The sequence below is a fragment of the Erythrolamprus reginae genome, chromosome 10, assembly GCF_031021105.1.
Source record: "Erythrolamprus reginae isolate rEryReg1 chromosome 10, rEryReg1.hap1, whole genome shotgun sequence".
NCBI classification, from domain to species: Eukaryota; Metazoa; Chordata; class Lepidosauria; order Squamata; family Dipsadidae; genus Erythrolamprus; species Erythrolamprus reginae.
In genome coordinates this window covers 22,009,127-22,035,124 of record NC_091959.1, presented here as the reverse complement: position 1 = coordinate 22,035,124, position 25,998 = coordinate 22,009,127, and the positions used below count along the sequence as shown (strand labels likewise).

Here is a 25,998-nt window from a genome sequence, read left to right as displayed (position 1 = left end):
GCTTCCTCCCATGCTGCATGGCTGCACCTCATGAGCATGCATGTGCTTCACGCATATATGCATGCGTTCACGCACAGTGCAAAACAATATAATATTTTTTTAAAAAGCTGAAAACAAGTTTGACATATGTGCAGTGCTGAAAATGTGGCTTCTGCGCATGCGCAGAAGAAAAAAAATGGAAAAAAATCAGATTTTTTAAAAAGAAAAAAAGAGGGCAGTGGCCACAGACCAGCACTGACCGATCCGGTTCCATGATGTCATCATGACATCACCAGCGGTTTGCTATCAGTTTGGGCGAACCGCTTCGAACCTGGAGGAACCCATCTCTAAGTAGATGACAAAGTAACTGAAATCTGGATACTGTCTATACATATGAATTACCCGTTTTCAGAATTGCTTCCTTCTGCATTTATTTTTGTTGTTGTTGTAGTTGTTTCAAATAATTTCCCCCTTTGTTTGTGAAGAAATTATTATGATTTTACTTGTTTATATCATGCCTTTATTATTTTTACAAATAACTCAAGTTGGTGAACATATCCATCAGTCCAAGGCTTTCATGACTAAGGCAGGACTTGAACTCACAGTCTCCCACTTTCTAGCCTGGTGCCTTAACCACTAGACCATACTGGCTCTTATAATTTTGGAATTTGGTAAATAATCATCGTAATAATGACATAAACAAAATAATTAGGTCAACTTATCCTTGTTTGACATTGTGAACAACAAAACAAGCATACCCTTTGGTTTCTATTGGAGCTCTTTGTTGTTTATTTAGCATACCCTGGTTTGGGGGCTTGCTGGCAAGTCACAACCACATAGATAAGGACAAAGCCGGATGCTTTTGAACACAATTGTAATAATTCACATTGCATATATTCTATTCAAATACTTACCTGATTCCTCTCTCACACGCACACTTCAAGGCACTTTGAAGAATCTTCTTGATTCTAATTTTGTTTATCCCATTTCCATACTTCCTTCCCATCAAATATACTCGAGGAAGAATGTGAAATAAAGGTCAAAATCAAGTCATGATTACAGAATAAAAAATAATAATAACAGCAAATAAAGCGGGCAACAGGAAACAGCTACAAAGCTAGCAACCTTTCTGTGGAAAAGTAGAGAATGCAACACTCTCCATACGGCATGAAAATGGAATGTCTTCACTTGACAATTAGAAACATCAAGACCCTACGGCAGTGATGGCGAACCTTTTCCCCCCCTGGTGCCGAAAAAATGTGTGCGCGCGCTATCGCACATGTCTGAGTGCTCACACCCATAATTCAATGCATGGAGAAGGCAAAAACACTTTCCCCCACCCCCTGGAGGCCCTCTGGGGCCCAGAAACGGCCTGTTTCCCAACTTCTGATGGGCCCAGTAGGCTTGTGTTTCACCCTCCCCAGACTCCAAAGGATTTCCTCCAGCCACTGAGACTCTCTGGAAGTAAAAAATGCCCTCCCAGGGCCTCTGTGTGATCTAAAAATCAGCTGGCTGGCATACACATGCACGTTGGAGCTGAGCTCCATAGGTTCGCCATCACTGCCCTACAGTATAATCAGTGAATAGAATCTTTTCCAATATTAATATTATTTTTGAAAGATGGATCATAGAGTGTAAATCTGTTGATGCTGATATTCGCCCTGGAGCAACTTTGATGGGTTGTAGGGGACACCCCCACTGATGGCCTGCTACCGGAACGGTAAGGTGCTATGCTCCGGGAGTGATTTTTGGGTTGCGCACGCAGCTGCATGTCCCTGACGCATGCCCATGTGAGATTTGGCTTCTACCCATGTGCAACTAGTCAAATCTCACGTGAAGACGCTCAAATAAGCGATTTTCGCTGATTTTTTCCTTCTGCACATCCACAGAAGCAACCGAAATCGTCAAAATCTCACTCGTGCGTGCTTCCACACATGAGATTTTGCTTGCTGCACATGCGGAGAAACCAAATCTCATGCTGAGGGGCGCAACGGCCTCAGAGGGCACTCTGGTAGCGCCGAAGACGGCAGGCCTTCACTGGTCACTCCCCTCCACTGCTGTGGGTAACCCTTGGATACAGCCTTAAGAGAGATCAGCACAGAAAGCCTGTTTTTCCTTCCTACAAATATCTTGTTGTTTTGGTAGTGATGATTAGTTACTTCTATGCTTAAGCTTCCAAAATTCCTGAACATAGAGAAGGTGTTGTCGAGTTGTTGAAGCGTGGAACTCATTACCGGACTCCATAGTGTCATCCCCAAACCCCCAACAATTTACCCTTAGATTATCTACGGTTGACCTATCCAGATTCCTAAGAGGTCAGTAAGGGGCGAGTACAAGTGCACTAGAGTGCCTTCCGTCCTCTGTCCTATTGCTCTCCTATATCTCCTATACCTTTCTTCTATTCCTATATCTCTTCTTCTATTCTTTCATTGATATGTTCTATTACTATATCTTCTTTTCTATTATTTCTTAGATATATTTTACTATGAGTTTGTCCTCTATAACCTTCATCATGTATTTTACTATGTGTATATAGATATATACCCACTAAAACCCTCATTGTGTATTGGACAAAATAAATAAATAAAATAAATAAATAAATAAAAGATCAACCTCAAAACCACTGCAAGGAAGGGAAGCATCAAAATAGAAATTGACAGTGAAGAGACAGAATGTATGGAAAAAATCATTTTCCTAAGATCACAGAAAGCTCAAAATAAATAAAAATAAAATATCGAATTGTTGTGGGTTACATAGCAATAATGAAGCTGAACCGAACATTGAAAAGCAGTGACATCAGCCCAGCAAGCAGATGTAGGTTAGTTCACTGTAACCTACAACTTATGATTGTGGAATTTGGACCCTAAAAAAGCAAGACAGGAAGAAAATTGACTCATTTGAGCTGTGGTGCGGTGGAAGACTCCAGCGTATTTCTTGGATAGAAAAGGTGACTAGCACTGGAGTGCGTAGAAGTAGACATGTCACTAGAAGGAAAAATCATGAAACTGCGTCTCATTTAGTTTGACCATGTCACAAGGGGAATTCATTGGAAAAAGCAATTATGTTTGGAAGAGTAAGCAGTAAAAAGGAACCAGACCACTAAAGAATACAGTGGCTGGACACTATCAAAACTGACACCAGCCAGAGCATAGAAAAACTCAAAGAAATAGTGCAAGATATGGAGAGGCCTGGCTTATAGAATCACCAAAGAGTTTGACACAAAGGAATGGATATTATCATGTAGGTGTAGGGACCCCTGCTAGAGCAGGGGGTTGGACTAGATGACCTACAAGGTCCCTTCCAACTGTAATAACCTGTAATCCTCACACTCAAGATATATGGGGCTACTTTCTGTGTTCTTTTAATCTATTTTAATTTTTCTGACATTCCTGCTCCCTCCTTTTCTTTGTCAACTTTGCTACCTTCTCTCTCAACCTCTTCTACAGCCACTCCAAGTCCTCGGAGAGGGGCGGCATACAAATCTAATAAAATAATAATAATAATAATAATAATAATAATAATAATAATAATAATAATAATAATAATATAGAAATATCACACAGCCGTCACTGAAACAATATAAAGTTTGCTATTGTTACTGCTCAATCAGTATAGTAGAGGTTGAATGACATCAGAAGCTGTTATATGTAAGCATGGGAAATTAGCCATAGTCAAATTTCACTTAGCAATGCTATTTATATACCACTTCACAGTGCTTTACAACCATCTCAAGCAGTTTACAGAATCAGCCTCTTGACCCCAACAATCTGGGTCCTCATTTTACCCACCTCGGAAGGATGGAAGGCTGAGTCAACCTTGTGCTGGTCAGGATCAAACTCCTGGCAGTGGGCAGAATTAGCCTGCAATACTGCATTCTAACTACTGTGCTATCACGGCTCCCAATTAGCATTATTTGGCACTTGCCAAATATTTAAACTGATTGTTTTTAAATTTTCCCAAAGGTCAAAGATTGCAAGTGATCTTCTCAGCTAAGTAGTTTGGGAGGTACAAAAGGAAAAATGAGATTGTATCTGCTCATGTATTACTTTGTATAGTGGCAGTTAAAATCATACTATGAGCTGTACTTGAGATCTGTAAGGACCAATTGTGTTAGAATGTTCTTTGATATGGTGATTGTTAAGACTCCTACTCCTAAGGGTAAAGCTCCCTTAGATGATTGCTATTCAATTGCATCTACTTCACAGGTTTGTGGACAGTTACAAATGCTACCCTAAGGAAGCACATTACAAAATGAATGTTTTCATAGCTAAAGCAAACGGTAATATTTAACTTGCAAAATTTCCTGAAAAAACATCTAAAGATATATTTTATAGCATCTGATTATTTTTCCCTCTATTATTATTCTGAAAACTTCTCCTGTGTTCTGAACAACAACAATTTCCCAGCACGTCAACCTTGGAAAGTTTAGAAAATTGAGGATTGAACTTTGGAGATGAATATACAGTATATATATATATATATATATATATATACGGCAAAGCCGAACTTCCGCGAACTTCCCATCTGTCTCCTGAAGCCGAACGGCAAAGCCGAACTTCCGCGTTCGGCTTCAGGAGACAGCTGGGAAGCAGCGTGGCTCTTTTAAAAGGTCGCAGCCGGCCTGGGGGGCTTCCCAGCACCCCCCTGAACCAGCCGCGCCGCTTCCCAGCTGTCTCCTGAAGCCGAACGCCAAAGCCGAACTTCCGCGTTCGGCTTCGGGAGACAGCTGGGAAGCGGCGCGGCTGTTTTAAAAGGTGACAGCCGGGCTGGGGGGCTTCCCAGCAACCTCCCGAACCGAACCTGGGGTTCAGAAAAAATTTGCCTCTTCTTACGAACTTTGTTCGAGTTATGAACCGGCGTTCGGGAGGCTTCTGGGAAGCCCCGCCGGCCGGCTGTCACCTTTTAAAACAGCCGCGCGGCTTCCCAGCAGTCTCCGAACACCCTTTCGTAACTCGAAAAAAGTTCGTAAGAAGAGGCAAAATTTTTCTGAACCCCGGGTTTGTATCACGAGTTGTTCGTAAGATGAGGGGTTCGTATCTTGAGGTACCACTGTATATATATATGCAAATATATATATATTTGTAGATTTTCTCAGGTATAGGTATGTAGGTCTTGGCATATTGGGATCTTTTCCCGTCGAAACATCGCCAGGATTCTATCAACCTTATACAGGAAAAGACCCGAGTAAGCCAAGACCTACACACGCACATACTCAAAAGATTGTTTTTCCCCTTTAATACACATAAACAACAACAAGTAACAATACAATGGAGAATTTAGCATTAAGTATCAGATTGTGATAGAAACCACTCTCATTATGTATCAAATAATTTAATGCATTTTATAGTTAATGCTATACAGCTCTAGATGTAAAATGTAAGCAACTTTACGCTGGTCAACATCAAAATTGTAGAAAACATTGTTGATATAGACATTTTTTTCATTTTGTTTATTTTTAAAGGTTTGTTCTCTTGATCATCAGAGTCTAGTCAATACCGTCTAAATACTACTGCACCCAAATAATATAAAATACTACTTGTGTTTTATAATAATGCAATAAAAAAGATTTCTTCAGCCACTGAGCTATATACCCACACCAGTTGATTGGTTGTAGGCATGTGAAAAGATTCTTTTTGAAAATAATTCATATAGCCGCTACTACCTAAGTGCAATGATCAATGTACCCACCATTGAATGTTTCCTAAAAAAACATTACAACCTCCCCCATTTATTTGATGATCTCCAAGGCAAATTGATGAAAAGCACAGCGGTTACCACTTGCACAGGGTCCAGACTTGTGCGTTTCTTTTAGAGAGTGTGAAGTTTCCAAAAGATCCCTAATGAGTTCATGAGCCACAAGCCAAACTCCAAAAGAAATATAGTGATTTATTAGGAGCAACATTTGGCAGTGCTCCAATGCAGTCAAAACTGAGTCCAGGTAGGCTGTGTGCTCTTGTGACACTGTTTACCCCCTTCTCATTGGACACATCACAAATACATTATCCAATGAACCACATTGGCGGACTTTGAACCCACACATCCCGCCTTCTGCCTCCGGTAACATAGGGTACAATCAATAAAGGAATCATTTGTGAAATGTAGTTTCAGTTAGTGCACTCAGACACTTGGTCAGCTCTTCCCCCTCCTTCTTATGGCAACTTAAAAGCTGTGCATGTTGACAGAGAGCTTCTGGCTTGGAAATAATGAAACTGATGGTTAACAAACAACAATACTATTGAGTATTTTATTTTTCAAAGTACCAAGCTCTTTCTTGATGAGGAGACTGTATTTAATATCTGGCTTGTTAGTATCTTGTTGTCCAACAACCTCCATGTAGCTCATCCCATCCAGTGCCCTGCTTGTTCATCCATCTTTCTCTTGGAGTTTATATCAGGCATCAATCCTTGGCCAAGAGTTAGGTCAACACTTTGGGTTTGATTTGGGAAGGGAGTATAAAAGAGAGGTGTGAGGAGAGGAAGATGCCTGGAGAAAGGATCTTTTAATTTTTTCTGCTGAAGTCAGGTTGTACGTATTACCTTTTTTAACCAAACAAACATAGAACTATTCTGTTTCTACATCTATTTACTTTATATAATTATTTTTCTAATCAAGACATTTTCTCCTACCTATCTCATCTTAATGGAGAATATTTGTAGCTTGGGGTTGAAATGAGGGGTCCTTGGGTCCTGTCTGAGCTTTTTGCAGATGTTTCATTACCGAACTAGGTAACATCATCAGTGCTAGAAGGGAGTGGGGTTTGCTCTTTGTTTATATATGGGAGCTAGGACTCCTCACCAGCACGGATGATGTCACCTTTTTGCAGTATTGAAATGTCTAGAAGAAAACAACCAGGTGCAGAGAACACCAAGAATCCCTAACTCGTCTTGCATATCCTTTTTTCCATTGTACCTGTGCTGTTCCCTCTTCTGCTTCGGATACGGCATCCATGACTACTTTGTTCCCAAGTGGTTTGCTCATTCCCAGTTTATTTTGAAGCAAAATGCCATAACAACTCATACCTTGGCTGCCGTCAATTTTGGTGCCACCAATTAGTATGTAAATCTCTGTGCTTTCTCTAGCTTAATGTTTGTGAGACAGCATGCAGCGCTGCCCACTAAAGCCTTCTGCATGCTCATTGAACTTTGTCAGGGCCACTGTTCCAAGAATGGTGGTTCTTGGTATGGTATGCTGCTTGGTTTCCGGACACAATTCAAATTGTTGGTAATGACCTATAAAGCCCTACCTAGCATCAGGCCAGATTACTTGTGGATCGCCTTCTGCCGCATAAGTCCCAGAAACCAGTTAGGTCCCACACAGTTGGCCTTCTCCAGGTCTCATCAACTAGACAATGTCACTTGGCAGGGCCTAGGGGATGAGCCTTTTCTGTGGAGGCCCCTGCCCTCTGGAATCAGCTCCCCACAGAGATTCACGCTGCCCCCATCCTCATCCTCATTTGTGCCGCCAGGCTTGGGGGGATTAGATCTTAGCCCCTGGCCAACGATCTTATGGTTGTTGTTCGAATGGGTATCATTGATTTTTAATATAACTGAGGATTTTAGATATTTTACGTAGTATTGACTAATTGGATTTAGCTTATTGTATCCTACTGTTTCTTTTATATGTTGTAAGCCGCCCCGAGTCCTCGGAGAGGGCCGGCATATAAATCCAATAAATAAATAAAATAAAAATAAATTACAGTGACCAAGTAATTAGCCAAACTTAGCTGGCAAAGTGAAGATGATTCGCCACTGAAGCTTGATGAATGGCATTACAATGTGGAGAGTAAAACTTGTGCTGAGAATATTTTGTGCCATAGTGCCCCTTGTTATAGTGGCAGCTGTTGTATCCTTAAGGGGAATTGAGGGCAAATATTTAGCTGTACCAATTCCTAACCGAAGTAGGCTTCTTCCTAAAAAATCTCCCAAAATTGTGAATTTCAAAACATATTACAGAGTCATCACAGATTCCCAGTCATCCAGGCAAAGGTATTTGAAGATTGAATCATGGTAAGTGGACCAATTTTTATTTTCATTTTGTTAGCTTAAGACGTTTCGCTGCTTCCTCAGGGCATTTCTCTGCCTAACTGACTTGTTCTGACTGACGAAGCTGCTTGGATGAGCAGCGAGACGTCTCCAACTGAGAAAACATTAGTCCAGTTGCCATGATTCAACACTTTTGCCTGGGTGATGGACAATCTTCATTGACACATTGGAACAGATTTTGGGGAGGAAAGCCCTGAAATTGGTGTGGCAGGTTAGTACATTCCAACATCTCTCTGGCTAACTGACTAACTCTGATTGTGATGAAGCTGCTTGGATGAACAGTGAAACTACTCAAGCTAACAAAAAAATAATCCCTTTGCCGTGAATTCACCCTTCACAGAGTCAGAATGGCAGTGATTATATATATATATATAACATCTCCAAGTGCCAGAGCTTCAGTAAACAACGGGTGCCACTTTCTGCAGGTGTGGCTGTGCCTCACCTGTTTGCTGCCCAAAGATTAAACCTATGCAACTGGCATGGGCTCCACTTACCTTCGCCACTGGTTCACATTGCAATGTTTCGCGTGCATCCTCTCATGCAATTCTGCTTCTGCGCATGCTCAGTAGCTATAATCATCCCGAAACATCAGCTGATCAGCTGTGCTTTGGGCAAAGGAGAAATAGCAATAATATTTGAACTTATAGTGCTTTTATAGCCCTCTCTAAGCAGTTTACAGAATTAGCATCTTTCCCCCAACAATCCCCGTCCTCATTTTACCCACCTCGGAAGGATGGAAGGTTGAGTCAATCTTGAGCCGGTGGTGAGATTTGAACTGCTGAACTATAGCTAGCATTTGGCTATAGTAGCCTGCTGTGCTGCACTCTAACTACTGTGCCACCCCATCTCTTATACTTATAAAGGTAAGTATAAACCCAGGGACAGGCAGGAGGGCCCTTTTTCAAACAGCAGCAGAGGAAGAAAACTTCCAAACAGTAAAAAAACTTGGAAAAAATCCCCCCCCCCCAAAAAAAAAAGAAAAGAAAAAAGGATGGTGGCACTTATAGACCGAAACTAACCGAACTAGATCCATTACACCATTGTGATGTCACCAGAGGGTCGTTACCGGTCCGGATGCTCTGGACTGATCCGACCCACCCCTGCACTATGCCAAAACCTGTTCTGCAATTTTCCTTTAAAAAACAACAACAATGCTTTAGTATTTCTGTCTTATACTACGAATACCTGCCCATTTCTTCAATGGCATTTTTTTAGGCCTCAGTTTATTGTGGTGAGATTCCAGCAAATCCTGCAAATCTTTTTTGACTCTCCATCAATCCGCTGTGCCAAATACCCTAAGTTTCTTGATTTAAAATGAGAACTCCCTCTGTCCCCCTCTCCCGCCGCCCCCTGATAATTACCTTTGGTGCTGAATGAAACTGTATTGGAAGGCAACAGGATGCTAACGATTGGACAGATGACTGCAGTGAAAAATAGGATGCTCTTATATTCTCGCTCAAGGACAGCTCTTTTTATAATAAAGCAAAAAGGGCAGCCCGACCTTATGGTAAAACATTCTTTGTAAAACAACAAAGCAATTCCCTTTCCACCCAATTGCCTGAGAATGAAATGCAAAATAACTTTTTAAGCAGAGTGGTGAGGCTGCCCTACATGCTATCTCCCTAATTTGAGTGAGGAAATTCAAAGAGCTGCCTAGTAGCCCTGGCGGTGCCCTTTATCCCTTTGTGAGTTTGCATCATTTCAGAGCAACCACCCTGTAAGGAGAAGCTCTAATTCTGCCTCTTAAGCATCATTTTCCTGGTGTGGTTTCCCCTCTTGTGATCTGCTGGTTGCCTATTGTAAAGAAAGAAAAAAAAAGTGAGTGGATGCAAATGAATCGACATACAATATACAATGAATTGGGGACTCTCTAGACCAGTGATGGCAAACCTTTTTTGGCTCAGGTGCCAAAAGGGTGCGTGCGTGTGCAATAACATGCGTGTGGTGCCCTCGACCCACAATGCAATGCTATTGCCCCCTGCTCTGCCCCTCCATACATGAGCACAGACCTCAATGAAGCTTCCAGTAGGCCTGTTGGGCTGTTGTTTTTTGCTCTCCCCCAGACTCAGGAAAGCCTCCTTAAGCCTTCGGAAAATGGCTCAATGGGCCACCCGGAAGTTCAGAAATGAAACGGAAGAGGAGCTGCCCTACTACTTACCTTCAGATAGTTGCAACCAGTATTGGGCTGCTACCGGAATGTGGGGTAGCAAAAATCCTTGCAGCAAAAATGGAGCTGCATGCGCAGCTCCAGCTGACTGGTGGGCATATGCATCAGTGCAAGATTCGGCTTCTGCGTATGCACCAGAATCCAAATCTCACACGAGGACATACATACAAGTGAGATTTTGGCAATTTTCACCAATTTTCGGGTTCCACGCATGCACGGAAGCAAAAAACGTGTGAAATCTCACACTCACATGTGTCCTTGTATAAGATTGGCTTCCAGCACATGCACAGAAGCTGAATCTCACGCCAATGCACGCGGGCGTGTGCTGGGGTCATGGAGCTTCATGAGAAGTGCACCAATAGTGGTGGTGACAAGGAGCCCTTGCCTGGTTGCAACCAGTTCTCGCACACTTCAGCCCATTTCTTCAGTTTTCCAGAATATTTCCCAGAAGGCCTCTGTAGCCAATAAAAGAGCTCCGGATCGATCTGGAGCGCTGTTATCGGCTAGAGAGGCCTTCAGGAAAGCCTTGCTGGTGGCAGAAGAAATGGCCCGAGGCGTGGGAGGCCTGGTTGCAACTGTCCACAGCCCAACAAGTTCCTGAAGATCTCTGATAGTGAAAAGGAGGCTGGGAGTGACGCACACAAGTGAACTTCCAGAGGCTTTCCTGAAGCCTGGGTAAATGAAAATGGATAGACTTACATGGTGAAGTTGCAGTGATGCTTTCACCATTTTGTATCAGCGAATTGGCCACCCATGGGTCCCTCAACTAGAAACTGTCAGCTATACCAGTGTTTCCCAACCTTGGCAACATGAAGATATTTGGACTTCAACTCCCAGAATTCCCCAGCCAGCGAATGCTGGCTGGTGAATTCTGGGAGTTGAAGTCCAGATATCTTCAAGTTGCCAAGGTTGGGAAACACTGAGCTATACAATCTCCATGGGGCATCCAACCACTCTTTGCTTTGGTTATTTATTAATTTGCTGCAGGATTGTTGTGAATTTAATTCACAAGGTAAGCCTTTTGCCCATCTTGCTCATTGTTCCCTTCTCCAGTGCTGAAAAAAAGGTTACATTTGCACAGGTTTAATCAAGTTAATTAAAAAACTAATAACCTGGATGGTCAACATGCTGAGATTTCTCACTGTTTGCCGTAGTTTTAATTTTGTACTTTGGTCTATTGTGAAAATCAAATCCGCTTGGTTACACTATGATCCAATGTCCTATATAACTCGAGAAAAAGTTTTAACTCATTAACCAGAGCCACTATATCGTGGGAGTGCGGTCTATAAATAAACGACTGCTGCTTCTATTATTTCTGTTTGTGAGTGGCAACTTTTGCTGCAAGAATCAAAGAGCGTGAACCCTGAGGGTTACTCGCTCAAGCTTAGAGTCAGGAATACACTGTTTTTTATTAATAACGCCAACTGTAATTAAAAAACAAACAGACAAGGTTGTTGTAGAAAAGAAAAATGATTAACCCAGCAGGTCTACACTGGGTTTAACAATATCGGTGCTTATTTGTAAAGAGAAGGAACAAGGAATGAATCTCACCAGCTAATATGCAAGGGAAGAAGGTTGCCAACTGCCAATCCTATGTGTAAATTCATATCTGGCTTAGAGGGGAATAAATAAGAACATTGCTGGTGTTTTGGCAAACGGGGAAGAATATTAACAAGAAGAACGTTAGAGATATGTAAGATTGCAAGAATTCCTGTAGCTCTGGGATAATCAGAACTTCTATAGTGGGAGCCTAGGAAAAATGTTTCCTTTTCGGTTGGTAGTTTTCTATTCCTTTGAAGATTTGAAAAGTGAGGGCCACAGTAACTGTCAAGATACATGTTTCATGTGGCTCTCACACAGAGACTATAAAATAATAAAAACAGAGGTTGGAAAAGAACACTAGACAGCCAAACATCTGACGTGTCTTGGGAGTTGGTTATTTTGAAGTTATACACAGAAATTATACACATTGCCCAATATATTTGGGAGGCTTAAGACTGTCCATGATCTTTGAATAGCACATAGAAACATAGAAGATTGACGGCAGAAAAAGACCTCATGGTCCATCTAGTCTACCCTTATACTATTTCCTGTATTTTATCTTAAGATGGGTATAGTTGTTTAAAACCCACCTCTGCCGCCAGGCATGGGGGAATTGAGATATGCTTTCCCCCTAGGCCTTTACAATTTTATACATGGTATTTCTGTATGTATAATTGGTTTTTATAATAATGGGTTTTTAACTGTTTTTAGTATTGGATTATTGTTATAGGCTGTTTTATTACTGTTGTTAGCCGCCCCGAGTCTGCGAAGAGGGGTGGCATACAAATCCAATAAGTAAGTAAGTAAGTAAGTAAGTAAGTAAGTAAGTAAGTAAGTAAGTAAGTAAGTAAGTAAGTAAGTAAGTAAGTAAGTAAGTAAGTAAGTAAGTTTATCCAGGCATGTTTAAATTCAGTTACTGTGGATTTACTAACTACATCTGCTGGAAGTTTGTTCCAAGCCTCTACTACTCTTTCAGTCAAATAATATTTTCTCATGTTGCTTCTGATCTTTCCCCCAACTAACCTCAGATTGTGCCCCCTTGTTCTTATGTTCACTTTCCCTCCTGAACTTTAGAGATCACTCAAATGTTTGGAGCCCAAGGAGAAAAAGTAGGCAAGGCCAACAGAAACAAACAGTAATCCAATATCATTAATATGATTGACACACCAATATTCCCCCCCCCTTCCTTTACATTAAAAATTACACCTCACTGGTCATTTTTGGAGAGGTTTTGAGGAATCATACCCAGTTTTGGAGGAGACTCATAATGTCTTAAGCCACTAGGTTGTATTTCAGGTAGTCCTCGATGTACAGCCAAATTTATTAAATGAGTTTTGTCCCATTTTGCAACTTTTCTTGCCACAGTTGTTAAGTAAAATCGCCGTCTGGGGTCTATATTTTGATCATGTGGTCACAAGTGTGAAAAAACATTTCTTAGTTACTTTTTTCCATGCCATTGTAACTTCGGACAGTCACTAAATGAGCTGTTCTAAATCAAGGAATATATATGTACCCTGTTTGACAATGATGACTACTTTAGATGAGAGATTTTCTCAGGATCAGAATAAAATACTCCATCCATTCACCTGGTACTTTCTTCCATCTATGGTAGATGAGTATAAATTATAAGTAATATGCAAAAGGTGTTCTACCTGTACATTTTTCCCGACTGGCTCTTCAGTGGATATCAATATATTTGCCCAAATTGACAGCACTTAAGATATGGGGTTGACATTGCGCATGTGCTTAATTTTGGATCATTTGAATGTGTTTCCCAAAGTCTACATTAAAATTAAGATGGGAAATAAATAAGGTGCTTGTGGGAAGAGACAACCAGGCTGAGGCCGAGAGAAGGGTCAAACAGGTCATCAGTCTCAAGTCCCTCCGCATTCACAAGAGATCTAAGTCCAATTCTCCTTGAATTCTGCTGATTCTTATCTACCACAAATTTTCCTTTACTGTTGGTTGTTCAGATTCTTGTAGAGAGTTACCCTGGAATACACTTGTATTCCTTTTGAATAACTCTGGTTTCTATTTTCTTAAGCCTGATATTTGGAGATACAGGTACATATCTTACAAGAGACCCATCCACTCAGTGGAGATTACTTAGATGTTAGCAAGTACAAACTGCTACAAAAGTCTCCATAATCTATGAATTCACCTTAAATGTTGGCCCTTCCTACATAGATTATTAGTTATTGATAAATTTCACACCCCATATGTTCATCCAATTTTAGAAATCTCAAAAATATAGAAGATACATGACCAATCTAATTGCTCAGTTTAAAAACACAAAGAAAAATATCTATTAAATACTAGGACAGATGATAGCAAATTACTTTAGAAAGAGAGTCAACAAATTAAATAATGTGTGGGAGTACAATGTGAAAAGCACATGAGCAAAGTTCATGGCAACAAATAGTTATGGCCAAACCATGTATTAGTGAATGGTATCTTGGTATCTCTACATATATTAGTATCTGATGTACTCTGATTAAATGTTTGAATAAAAAAGACTGTAGTTTGGATGACACCTTTAGAAAGCACATATTAGAAGCAATGCATTCTTAAAACGGAATTTTAATGGTGGATTTAGAAGCAGGCACATTAGGGAAGACAAACACATACACTTTACATATTTGATAAAAATTACAAAGAGCAAAGGATATTAATTTTACAATTTTACAATAGGCAGGAGTCATGCAACACATCTAAATGTCATCAAGTGTGCATTTGCTGTATGGGGAAATATTCTTAATGGAACCAGGGGACTTCATATTTTTATTCATGTTTTGTGGATATGGAGTTTCAAATGATCAATGCATATAATTTCCAGTACTGTATGTGGATCCTTTAAGATCTCACAGTGAATGTCCAGCCTTTAGCCATGAACAATGCAATTTTATCTCTTCTATTCCTTTAATATTAGCCCACAACTATTCTTTTGGGTGTTATTTCATATTAAGGTCAGACTTCAGTTTGTTGGTCAGGAGCAAGATATGTCTGTATTCTCTCTGGCCAAATATACTATATAATAATAAAAATATAATAGTGTAATGAAAAAAAAAAAGGACCAGGGGTGACATGATAGCAGTGTTCCAATATTTTAGGGACTGCCACAGGGAAGAGAGGGAAATAAATTGGAACTTTGAGGAGTACTTTGACTTGGACTCTGATTTAGTTTGGTTGTTACCTGGAACCTTGACAGGAAGGAAGGTAAACCTGTTTATCAAAGCACCAGAAGGTAGGACAAGAAACTTGGATGGAAGCTTGTTAATGAGAGATCTACCTAGAAATAAGGAGAAAGAGTGAGAACAAGTGGTGGGTTGCTCCCAGTTCAGATTGGTTCTGCGAACCAGTAGCGGTGTTGGCGGGAGGCTCTGCCCAATCCCCGACCTGGGACACACAAGCGCAAACACGAACCAGTGGCAAACTAATCTAGAACACTCTACTGGTGAGAACAATTCACCAGTAAAACATGGTGCCTTCAGAAGTTATGGATGCTCAATCACTGGAAGTGTTCAAGAAGAGATTGGACAGCCAAAACTGAAATAGTATAGGGCAGTGATGGCGAACCTTTTCCCCCTCGGGTTCTGAAAGCACATGTCCATGCGCTATCACAGGTATGTGGGTGCCCACACCCATGATTCAATGCCCCTGCTCCCCACCACCCACGTATGCACACATGACCCCCCGCACTGCCCCACACCCAATCATGACACTCCCTGCTCCCTTGTTTCCCGACTTCCAGTGGACCCTGTAGGCCTGTTTTTCACCCACCCCAGGTGCCAGAGGCTTTCTTGGAGCCTGGGAAGGGCGAAAACAGCTTCCCCCGCTCCCCTGGAAGTCTTCTGGAGACCACAAACACCCTTCCAGAGCTTCAGCGCAAGCCAAAAATCATCTGGAGCTGAATTAGGGCAACGGCTCATGTACCGGCATATATGGCTCTGCGTGCCACCTGTGGCACAAGTGCCACAGGTTCGTCATTATAGGTATAGGGGCTTCTGGTTGAACTGGGTGCTGGACTAGAAAACCTCCAAGGTCCCTTCCAACTCTATTATTCTGGGTTTTTTTTTTCTGTACTCTTACTTATGTCTCAGGATATGTAATGTTTGACTTTGAAATATTTTCACGCAGCACTGGCTTAAGTTCAACTAGGAAGTGTCTTAGATTGACCTAACTGACTTGGCTATGCTTCCTCAGCCTCTGAGGTGGTCTCTGTGTATTGTGAGAAATAAATGTTCCTCGTGTCCCCTTAGGAGAGCATCTTGGGGTCATAATAGCCACCAGGGAACTTCTGCTGGCTTGTCCCAGCCTGGAGCTCAGCTTAATACATCTCTTTATTCATTCCTCTCCTGAGATTATCTTCCTTTGCTTTACTTAAATGATCCCCCGCCCTCCCCGCCAAATTTCCCATTTGCTCTGGGTGCACAGAGAAGAGAAGGGGAAACTTTCCAAAGAGTTTGGATCTGTGCCCTTTCCAGTTTATTAGACTTAAGTGTTTTGTAATTTGGAATGGTTCCATGCCTATAAGAGGTCCAGGAAAAACAAAATGTGCAATTCTTGAAAAATGCATCGTATGTTACAGGGCAATAACAGGAATTAGTGTAGGAAAGATGGCTTCTGAGTAGACATTCCATGTTTTCAACCTAAATTTTAAAGGCTGAAGGATCTCTGCTGAAGAAATGTCAGAGAATGGACTCTGTGCCTCTTCTCCTTGCTTTCCTGGTTTACCCCCAAAAGTAACTGGACTTTCTTTGGGTTTTTTCTACTTGAAAACGTTTCACTTCTCATCCCCAAGAAACTGAAGAAGATTCTTGAATGAGAAGCAAAATGTTTTCAAGGGTTTTGGTGTGGACATGATTTAGAATCCTTCATTGACAATGTGGTGGACGATGCAGTGCTCAGCTTCCTTAGGTTTACTTTAGGCAGTTTTAGGCACACTCTGTCCCCTCTTCTCTAGTTCCAGTTTGCAGAGTAATTTACCTTTTAGCAGCTGGAGAAACCAGTAATGTCAGCATCAGGTCCTCTCCTATGCCTGCCAGGTTGCTAAACTAATCCCTAATTCACATAGCAATAGCATTTAAGGTTATATACCGCTCCACAGCGTTCTCTGTGAAGTTTACAATGTAAGCATTATTTGCATATTGTCCCCAGCAGAGAGAGAGAGAGAGAGAGAAGTGGAAACTGGAAACAAGCTAAGTGCATGGCCAAAACAAAATGCTGACAATGTAAACTGCCCAGAGAGTGTTATAAAACACTGTTGTGTAGTTATAAGTCTAAGTGCCTTTGCTATTATAACGTTTTGGCCAGACTTAGCTCGTTTCCAGCTTCCACTGGGTGCACAGGGCCAGGTAGGAGTGGAATTTGGGGTTCTCCAAACTACAGAAAATCTTAGCTGGAAGTTCTCCCAAACCTCTGCTAACCCTCAATAGCCCACCTCTGCCATCTGGGCTATTCTGACTCTCCTTTTTTTAGTTCACCTTTCCACATGCTTTACAACAGTTTACAATGTCAGAAAATTGCCCCCAACAATCTAGGTCCTCGTTTTACTGGCCTCATAAGGATGGAAGACTGAGTCAACTTTGAGGTGGTCGGGATTGAACTCCTAGCAGAAAGAGCTGCAGAGCTCATTTCTACTTCGTCACACACCTATTGCCTCTCCCTTCTTCTGATAAATTCTGAAAAAGTAATAAACCCATGCTAAAAAAAACCCCTACTGTTTTTTTCCCCACTCCCAACATGATTATATTGACATGAGAAGCGGGTGGAGACGAATTGCATTGGGCAGGAACTCTTCTAATGAACTTTAGCTGTTGGTGGGGCTACTTGAATTTACTACTCTTCAACTTGGAATTTTGAATATGTGTCTTCACACCTCTATAAATGCCTCTCAAATCAGGTCACCTTCAAATCGAATCAATTTGGAGATGCCCGATGCAATTGAGAAAATCCATTCAAAGGTAATTCACTTGGAGCTGAATATTCAAATCAAATAAATAGACAAACCAAGCATTTCCCTTTATGCAAACAAATATAAAACAGCCCCTTTAGACAAACCATTTGGGATTTTTATTGGAGTTAATGTATTTAATTTTTGTAATCATTTTAATGTAGTTTTTATGCTAGTTTAATTTTGATTGGGAGTTGCCCAGAATTGTTTTATAAGCTTGGGTGGCTATTTAAAGAAACAAACATATATACTGTACAGAGCCTTGGTGGCACAGTGGTTAGAGTGCAGTACTGCAAGCTATCTCTGCTAATCACCAGCTGCCAGTAGTTTGGCAGATCGAATCTCAGTAGGCTCAAGGTTGACTCAACCTTCCGTCCTTCCAAGGTCGATAAAATGAAGACCCAGATTGATGGGGGCAATAAGCTTACTCTCTGTAAACCACTTAGAGAGGGCTGTAAAGCACTGTGAAGTGGTAAATAAATCTAAATGCTATAATGCTATACAGGTTTCCCCTGTCCACTTGTGTATGACTCTAAGACATGGTGCTCCTCTCCATTTCTTGGCCGAGGGAGCCAGAGTTGTCTGAAGACAATTCCATGGTCATGTGGCCAGCATGACTATACACCAAGGCACATGGAACATGTTAAGCTTCCCAACCAAGTGATACCTATTTAACTAGTCACATGTTCACACTTTCAAACAACTAGGTGGGCAGGAGCTGGAGCAAGTAATGAGCTCACCCCATCACACAGTGCTCCGGTCTCAAACTTCCCAGCTGACAAGCTTAGGGTGTTTAACCGCTGAGCCATCAGGCCCTCAGATACCATACATAGCCTATTTCTACATAGCGTTTCCATGAAAAGTCATGTAAAAATGAGACTCTTTGTTTATCGAACTATTCTATACATATAGAGTTTTATCATGATCTCTCACCAGGATCTGCCACATTTTTGTTCATTGGGTTTCATTCTTTAAAAAGTTTTGTGGTGGCTCACCTTGAATGTACCAATAGTACTAGTTGGTGGCCAATTTTATTCCCGCAAAGTGGCACTGATTCCAACATTTTACATGGATCACAATAACTTGTAACCCTTCCTTACAATGCCTGCTCAAGAGTCAGCCATTTGAGTCTCTTTCGAAATATATGTATTATCCTCTAGGGTAAAAACATCCTTCCTCCACCCATAGAAATAATTCCAGTGTCTTTTTGCCTGAAGGGGGAGTGAGGAAAGGCCACAGGTGACTAATAATTAAGACCTTAGAAGTCATACTCAAGAGCAGAAAACAGATCCTGGCTGCATATTTCAAGCAGAATATTCCTTGGAGCCCGGTTTAGTATTTTAAGCAGAACTCTAATTAGCACTTTAAGGAACGGATGCTTTGTTTTGTGAACCATATTCTAGAAGCAACTGTAAAACTGGCAATCCCAATTATTTATTTGTTTGTTTATTTACTGACCTGCTTGTCCTCTGACAGCTCAAGGTGGTTTGCATAAGGATTTCCCCTAATTTCATTCCCCTGGGCCCTGAGCAGACAATCACTTGCTAAGATTTGTGACTAAATTGGGATTTGATATGCCCAGTCTTTGTCCAATGCTATTCTCATTTATATAATTTCAGATCTTGTTTAGGTTGGATTAGAAGACCTCCACAGTTCCTTCCAGCCCTATCATTCTACGATTGAGATCCCATATGTATGAATTAAGTAAAATTTGCTTGTTAGATGACAAGGGACTAGTTTGTGTGTTTTTGTGTCTTTCTGTTTGTTTGTTTGTTTGTTTGTTTGTTTGTTTGTTTGTTTGTGTTTGTCTGTGTGTATGGTGTGTGAAGGTGGCAAAAGAGAAAATGTAGCGTGATTAAAAGGTAGGGCAAGTGGGACAGTGAACAAAGGCCGTTCTGTACCAAGCAGCATCATTTCACCACTGCCTTTTCATCGTAGGAGGCTTCTATCATGATTTGCAGGCCAGTCGTAATTCACTCCAAGCCCTTTGTCTTCATCAGCAAATATCAAAGCCTCCCCATGCTCATGCTTTACTCCATGGTTGCCAAGAATATCATCACTCACCCGTGGGCGAAAAAACCAAATGCTTTCTCCAACATCCTCCCCTACTTTCTACCTCCGAAATTTTCATGATGAATGGTTTGGATAGCTTTGGACTCCATCGCTTTCTAATAGCCTAGAATATACCAGGGTAGGATATTCTTTCTCCTGTTCCCAGTTTCAAAAATGATTCCCGACATAAGCCATGTTTCCAAAATGACTGTGCTTTCACCTTACAAGCCAACCCATAATACAATGTATTATATAGGCTTGGAGTATGTGTGTGCGCACACACACACACACAAACACTGTATATATATCATATATATATATATATTATATATTACACACACACACACACACAATTTATCTTTGAGAATCCCCTTCTTACATTAGATAAAAAGTTATATGTGTCTGCCTAAGGAATGGATTCAGAACAGGAAAACAGTAGCTATTTTGTTTGAAAATATATTCAATTTGCATTTCGGATTGCAAAAGGAGTTCTGATCATATTTTGAGTTGTCAGCTGTATAGATAATCCTCGACTTACTGCCATTTGTTTAGTGACTGTTCAGACACTTTGCAAACATCACAAATTCTGTATGATGAGCTGCAGTGGCGCAGTGGTTAGAGTGCAATACTTTGCAGGGCTACTTGTGATGACTGCTGGCTGCCTGCAATTTGGCAGTTCGATTCTCACCAGGCTCCAGGATGCCTCAGCATTCCATCCTTCTGAGATGGGTAAAATGAGGACCCAGATTGTTGGTGGCAATACACCAACTCTGTAAACCGCTCACAGAAGGATGTAAAGCACCAGTATATAAGTCTAAATGCTGCTGCTATTATGATTATAACATCTGTGCCATTTGTGACTTTCCCAGCCAACTTCCAACAAGCAAAGTCAATGGGGGAGGGGGAATGCTGATTTGTTTTAACAATCTCATAGTTCACTGAACAGATGTAATGATGCAGTTACAGTCAGGACAAGGAAGATAGTAAAATTGGACATAACTAAACAACTATTTTGCTTGGCAACAGAAACTCTGACCCACATTGTGATTGTAAGTCGAGAACTATCTGTATTGGGAGCAAAGAGGCAGTAACCATCCAAATGCAATCCATATTCCGAAGCCTTTTGAAATGAATTGATACCATATTTCCAGGTTTCTGTTGACATTGTTTATGTCACTTAAATATATAGGTAGACACAGACCAATGCATATATATGAAATACCTCCAAGCAAACACCATCCTGGTTTCTGATCCATATGAAATGGGGTTTAGGAGCAGCAGACATATAGGAAGATGTGTAAGAGCATTTTCACAAGTGACGTTCAAATCGTCTTTCAATACCTTGTTCCATGCGTACATTTGAAAGTTATTTCTAGAGCTAAATGTGAAAAGGAGAGACTGGATATCATCTGTATAAAGCAGCCTTCTGTTTCAAAAATGTAGAATATCAAGGAAAGCTGTGATTGTCTTGCTGGATATGACATTTAAAGATAAACATTTACACATGAAGATTTTATTCATCTAACCTTGGGAGAAATGCAGACTTAGGTATAAGTCTGCATTGCTGAGGATTCTGAGTGTTAAAATGCATGGATCTTGAAGTCTTTCAGATTGACTTTAGTCAATGTGATTAATTACCACTAGAACTGTTTGAGTATCCCCTTCTAGTGGTTGTTCATCCCACTGTTTCTCAGATAACTTTTTCCGATATTGTCAACATTCATTTCTACCCAGTACAAATTTTGGGAGTTGTAATCCAATTTATCCAAAGCAGACAAGTATGGAGGAGGCTGCATAAATCAATTCCATCTCATTTAAGACTGCCCTAAAGTACACATTAATAGTTAAAACAGGCACTTTTATAATATTTTAGTTTGTTGGAGGTTAGTAAATAACATCATTGTAACAGGATAGCAACTCTATGAAGGGATAATTATAACTCTAGTGTCTCTTCCATAAATAATAAATCAGGTCAATGTGTACACACAACCAGCCTCCTTGTGAATTTGCAAGCCGTTCTTTAAGCCTTTTGCATCTTTTTAATGATGCAAAAGAGACAGATTGAGAGGAACCGAATACTTGTGAAAATACTCTACAAATAGATTCTGCAGCTTCCAGTGACAAAGGGGAGGTGGCCCAGCCATTGAAGAATTGTTGACAAATGTTTCACCAAGACTTCCCTTACATAGAGGTCTACCAACTTCACTCTTAGCTAGAGTTACCCTATGGTAAGATGAGCAGCCAATTCAATACATTGGATAAATAATAATTTTAGGAGGAATTATGTGGTAGAGTCTATTACCATATAAAATCCTTGCCCTACATTTTTCACCAGTTATTGCTGAGGTCAGTGAGATAATACTGGTTTCTTTTATTTATGATCATCTTAGAGAGCATCTTTTATGATGAAAAGATGATCTCTAAGAAATTCTTAAGGTTGGTGTTCTTGCATGGCTTTTCCAGTCACATTTAAACCCATACTATTCTTGTTTTACAAGCTGGACAAGAGCTCTCTCTATATATGTTTCTCATGCTTCTGTTAAATCCCAAGGGAAAATACTAGACAGAATTTCTTCCTAAAATTCATCAGCTGAAAAGAGTTTTATACGATGGAGGATTATAATAATATCGTATTACAGTATAACATAAGAAACATACTGTATTTTCATTTAGGTGACCAATTTCATTGCTTTAGACCTGCACATATTTTATGGCCATTTTATGTTTCTTCCTAAGTGCTAAAATATCCAGATTTCCAAAATCCAGTATAGACAAAAATAAAAATAGAGAATCAGTTCCCAAAGGAACAGCAGATAAACCGTTATAGTGCATCAATGCTACTCAGAACTAGTTACAAATTGGATATATCCCAAAAGATGTTAAATAATCTTTAGGAAGTATGCACTGAATCAATTTAGACAGAACAAGAATGCCCTAGATTGAAGAAGACAAATCAGATTGGTATCAGTTTGATACAATGTTGGAAGCTGGTATATTGTGGTGCTTAAAAATATGAGCTATAAGCTGCAAGGACCCGGAAAAGAATTCTACTTAGGCCTTGAGCCTCTTCTGAATAAAGGTTATTCTCCAAATTCACAGTTGTGACCTTCCATCTGTTTTCTAGAAGTTTAATGCAGGCAATAATTTTCTGCTGTAGACAACTTAGAAGTCTAGACTAGCATCAAGCAGGAGATTGAAAATAAAACTTTTCATGAAAATGGAAGAAGAAAAGTAGCAAACAATGTCTTATGTCCAGTCCTGCAAACCAAAAACTGAAAAATAATCTCTATTAAAACCCTGGTGGGTTTAAATTGCTGTTTTCTACTCTGCCTTTTGTACAGAACAGACAAGGCTATAAATAGTCAGCTGTCTCTTACACCATTGATACTCGTGCCCACAATTTATTCTTGGGGATGTGAAATAATTTGAAATACCCTATACAGTTTTACCGAAGTGGAGGACATTTCTACTTCCCTTAGAACGTGCCAGGAAATATCGCAGTAGACTTGTATTTTACAATTAAACAGTATTTTGCAGAGATTTTAAAATCCCATCTAAAAAATAAAAAATAAACTAAGTAAGGTTGTTTCCTTCTTTTCTCTTCTGCTATGTAGTTTGAATTCATTCAGGCCCAAGGGGTCTGGGATCTCTTCCAGTAGGTTATAAATCAATAGAAAAGAGTATTTGGGTAGTTTGGAACCAAGATGTTGATTGAGGACTGTTTCTGAAGTTCTGGTTCCTCCAAATTTACTGTCAGGACCCCCACTTGATAGAGAGAATCTAAATTCTCTTCATTCTCATCTCCTAAATTCTAGTGAGAGAGAAGGTCCCTGAGAATGGGTTCTAGCATGAGTCCGAAAGCTTGAAAGACTAAATCTCTGGTCCCAGTAACCAACCTAGATTGGATCCTGCAACGTTATCCTAGGAGAGGGATGTCAAACTTGATTTCATTAAGGACCACATCAGGGTTAATTTGATCTCAGAGGTGGGTTGGGCATGGCCAGCTTGACATCACTCGTGTCGGAGGCATCTGTGGTGGCCCAAGCACTCTGCCAGTGTAAACATAGAAACATAGATAAACAGCTCCAGAGCTCCATTTTCAGCCGTGATGGCCTCCTGCCACCCTCTGCCAGTGAAAACTGAGCTCCGTTATCACTGGTAGGAGGTGGTAGGAGGCCATTACAAGCACTATTTTTGCTGGCAGAGGTACGACAGGTCGGTCCTTTGCTGTTTCTCGGGTGGCCTGTGGGCCAGATCTAAGCACCCCACGAACCAGATCCAGTCCCTGGGCCTTGAGTTTGACACCCCTATCCTAGGACATGTATATTTCCCTTCATTCATGAGAGTCTAAATTCTTGTGGGCTCAAAGATGGCCAAACCAATGCTGACCAATGGCCATTTCCAATTCTGCGCTCTGCTTGTCTCCTGTCTCTGCTTCTGTTTTTCTGGAGACAATCCTTGGTTGGAGGAGAGTGAAGAGAAGGCAAGGAATGTGAGGGACTTGCTTCATATAGTTCCATGATGGCAAACCTAAGGCACACATGTCACAGTGGGCATGTAGAGCCATATCAGTAGGCACATGAGACATTGCCCTATTTATTTATTTATTTTATTTTTATGCCGCTCTTCTCCTTACACTCAGGGCGGCTTACGACATGTTAGCAATAGCATTTTTTAACAGAGCCAGCATATTGCCCCCACAATCTGGGTCCTCATTTTACCCACCTATGTCAGCTGCAGTGTGCATTCATGTGCTAGCCAGCTGATTTTCAGCCTGGGGAGAAGGCTGTTTCATTCTCTGGAGGCTTCCGTTCTGTTTTGCACTTCCCTGGAATGCAAAAAACTGCCCAATGTTTTTTTTTTTAATTAATTTATTTATTTATTAGATTTTTGCACTCAAGTTTCAGAAAAGTGGTCTTCCAGTTTGCTGTTGTGTTGTTTTCTGTACTCTGGAGGCTTCAGGAAATTTTCCTGAAGACTCCAGAGTGCAAAAAGCAGCACAACAGGCACATATGTGTGTGTGGGGAGGGAATGGATGTGGGCTTGTGCACACATGCTCGCACATGCACACATCCCCTTTTAGCACACAAACTGAAAAATGTTCGCCATCTTTGGCATAGCTGATTCATTCCCACCTGAATGAACTATTTTCCAAAGTGAGGGAAAGTCCCTGTGGAGTCTTAGCCATATCCACTACCTTTGTTATTACCAAAGCCCGTAAACAAATTCCATCTTATTCTGAGCTGATGCTACTAAAAGGCCTTGGTAGATTTTTCTCAAGAGAAAGTTCCATAAACTATGGGTTTTTTTTTCAATCCCTGCCATGTATCACTCGGGTCTTTACTGGAGAAGTCAAACCAAGCTAAGTGAAATCATAGCAGAGATGCAATTCAAACCCAATTCTCTTCATCTTGCAGCTTATTTGTCACTATATTATATCAGCTTTCACTAACGCAGAAGAGAAGTGAACAGTGAGGGAAAGAAAATGGACATCTGTGCAACTATGCTTTAATTCTTTAATATTGTAAGCCCCTCTGAGTTACCTTATCATAAGATGGGCAGCCAATAAATTTTACAAATAAATAAGCAGAATAAATTTTGCTCAGGTGAAGTTTCCTGAACAGCAACAACAGAAATTCCATAACACTTTCAGAGAGCGTCTGGTCTTGAACAGACTGGATTTTATATCTAAAATTATATTTAATTTTATATATTTGATTTATATCTAAAACAAAAAGATACCAGCTTATACATCACATGGATATAACCCTTCTGCAGATAGTCTGATATCTTATTCTGTTTTAGTTTGTTTTCCAGAGAATTATATGTATGTCACTACTTCTCTATTCCTTCCTAGTCTGAATATTTGTTTTGTGATAAGAAGATTATTTTTTCCTTCCTCCCACTCTTTATCTCTTCTGCTTGTTTTTTTTTTTTGTTCTCTTTTGTTTTCTTTCCTTCCTCCCCAAAACCCCCCAATTTCCCCGTTTTAGGTTTCAGAGAAATTATGTTGAATCCAATAACCCTTCCTGGACATTCTAATCCTCTTAACCATCATGGCATTTATGTTGAAGATGTCAGTGTTTATTTCAGCAAAGGACGTCATGGCTTTTAAAGAAAGAACAGAAACAAAAACAAAACTCACACACAATCAACAGCGCAAAAATTTAAAAAAAAGATGAAAGACAAAAAAAAGTGAAATCAAAAAGAGAAAAAAGAAAACCACCTCCTGGAAAGGTTCCTTGTTTCAATGTCCAGTTTGT

General features: G+C 40.5%; 1 protein-coding gene across 5 annotated transcripts in view; it reads left to right on the top strand.

The window, feature by feature from the left end:
* Positions 1 to 25,998, top strand: part of NTRK3 (neurotrophic receptor tyrosine kinase 3) — a 511,401-nt gene that overhangs the window by 356,960 nt on the left and 128,443 nt on the right. Inside the window, exon 13 of one of the 5 annotated variants that reach the window (XM_070761943.1) lies at positions 25,729 to 25,850. The exons of the other annotated variants lie outside the window; for them this stretch is intronic. Within the exon in view, the coding sequence (XP_070618044.1) occupies positions 25,729 to 25,850 (122 nt within the window). Of the gene's footprint in view, positions 1 to 25,728; positions 25,851 to 25,998 lie in introns of those variants that run through there. 5 annotated transcript variants of the gene reach the window in all.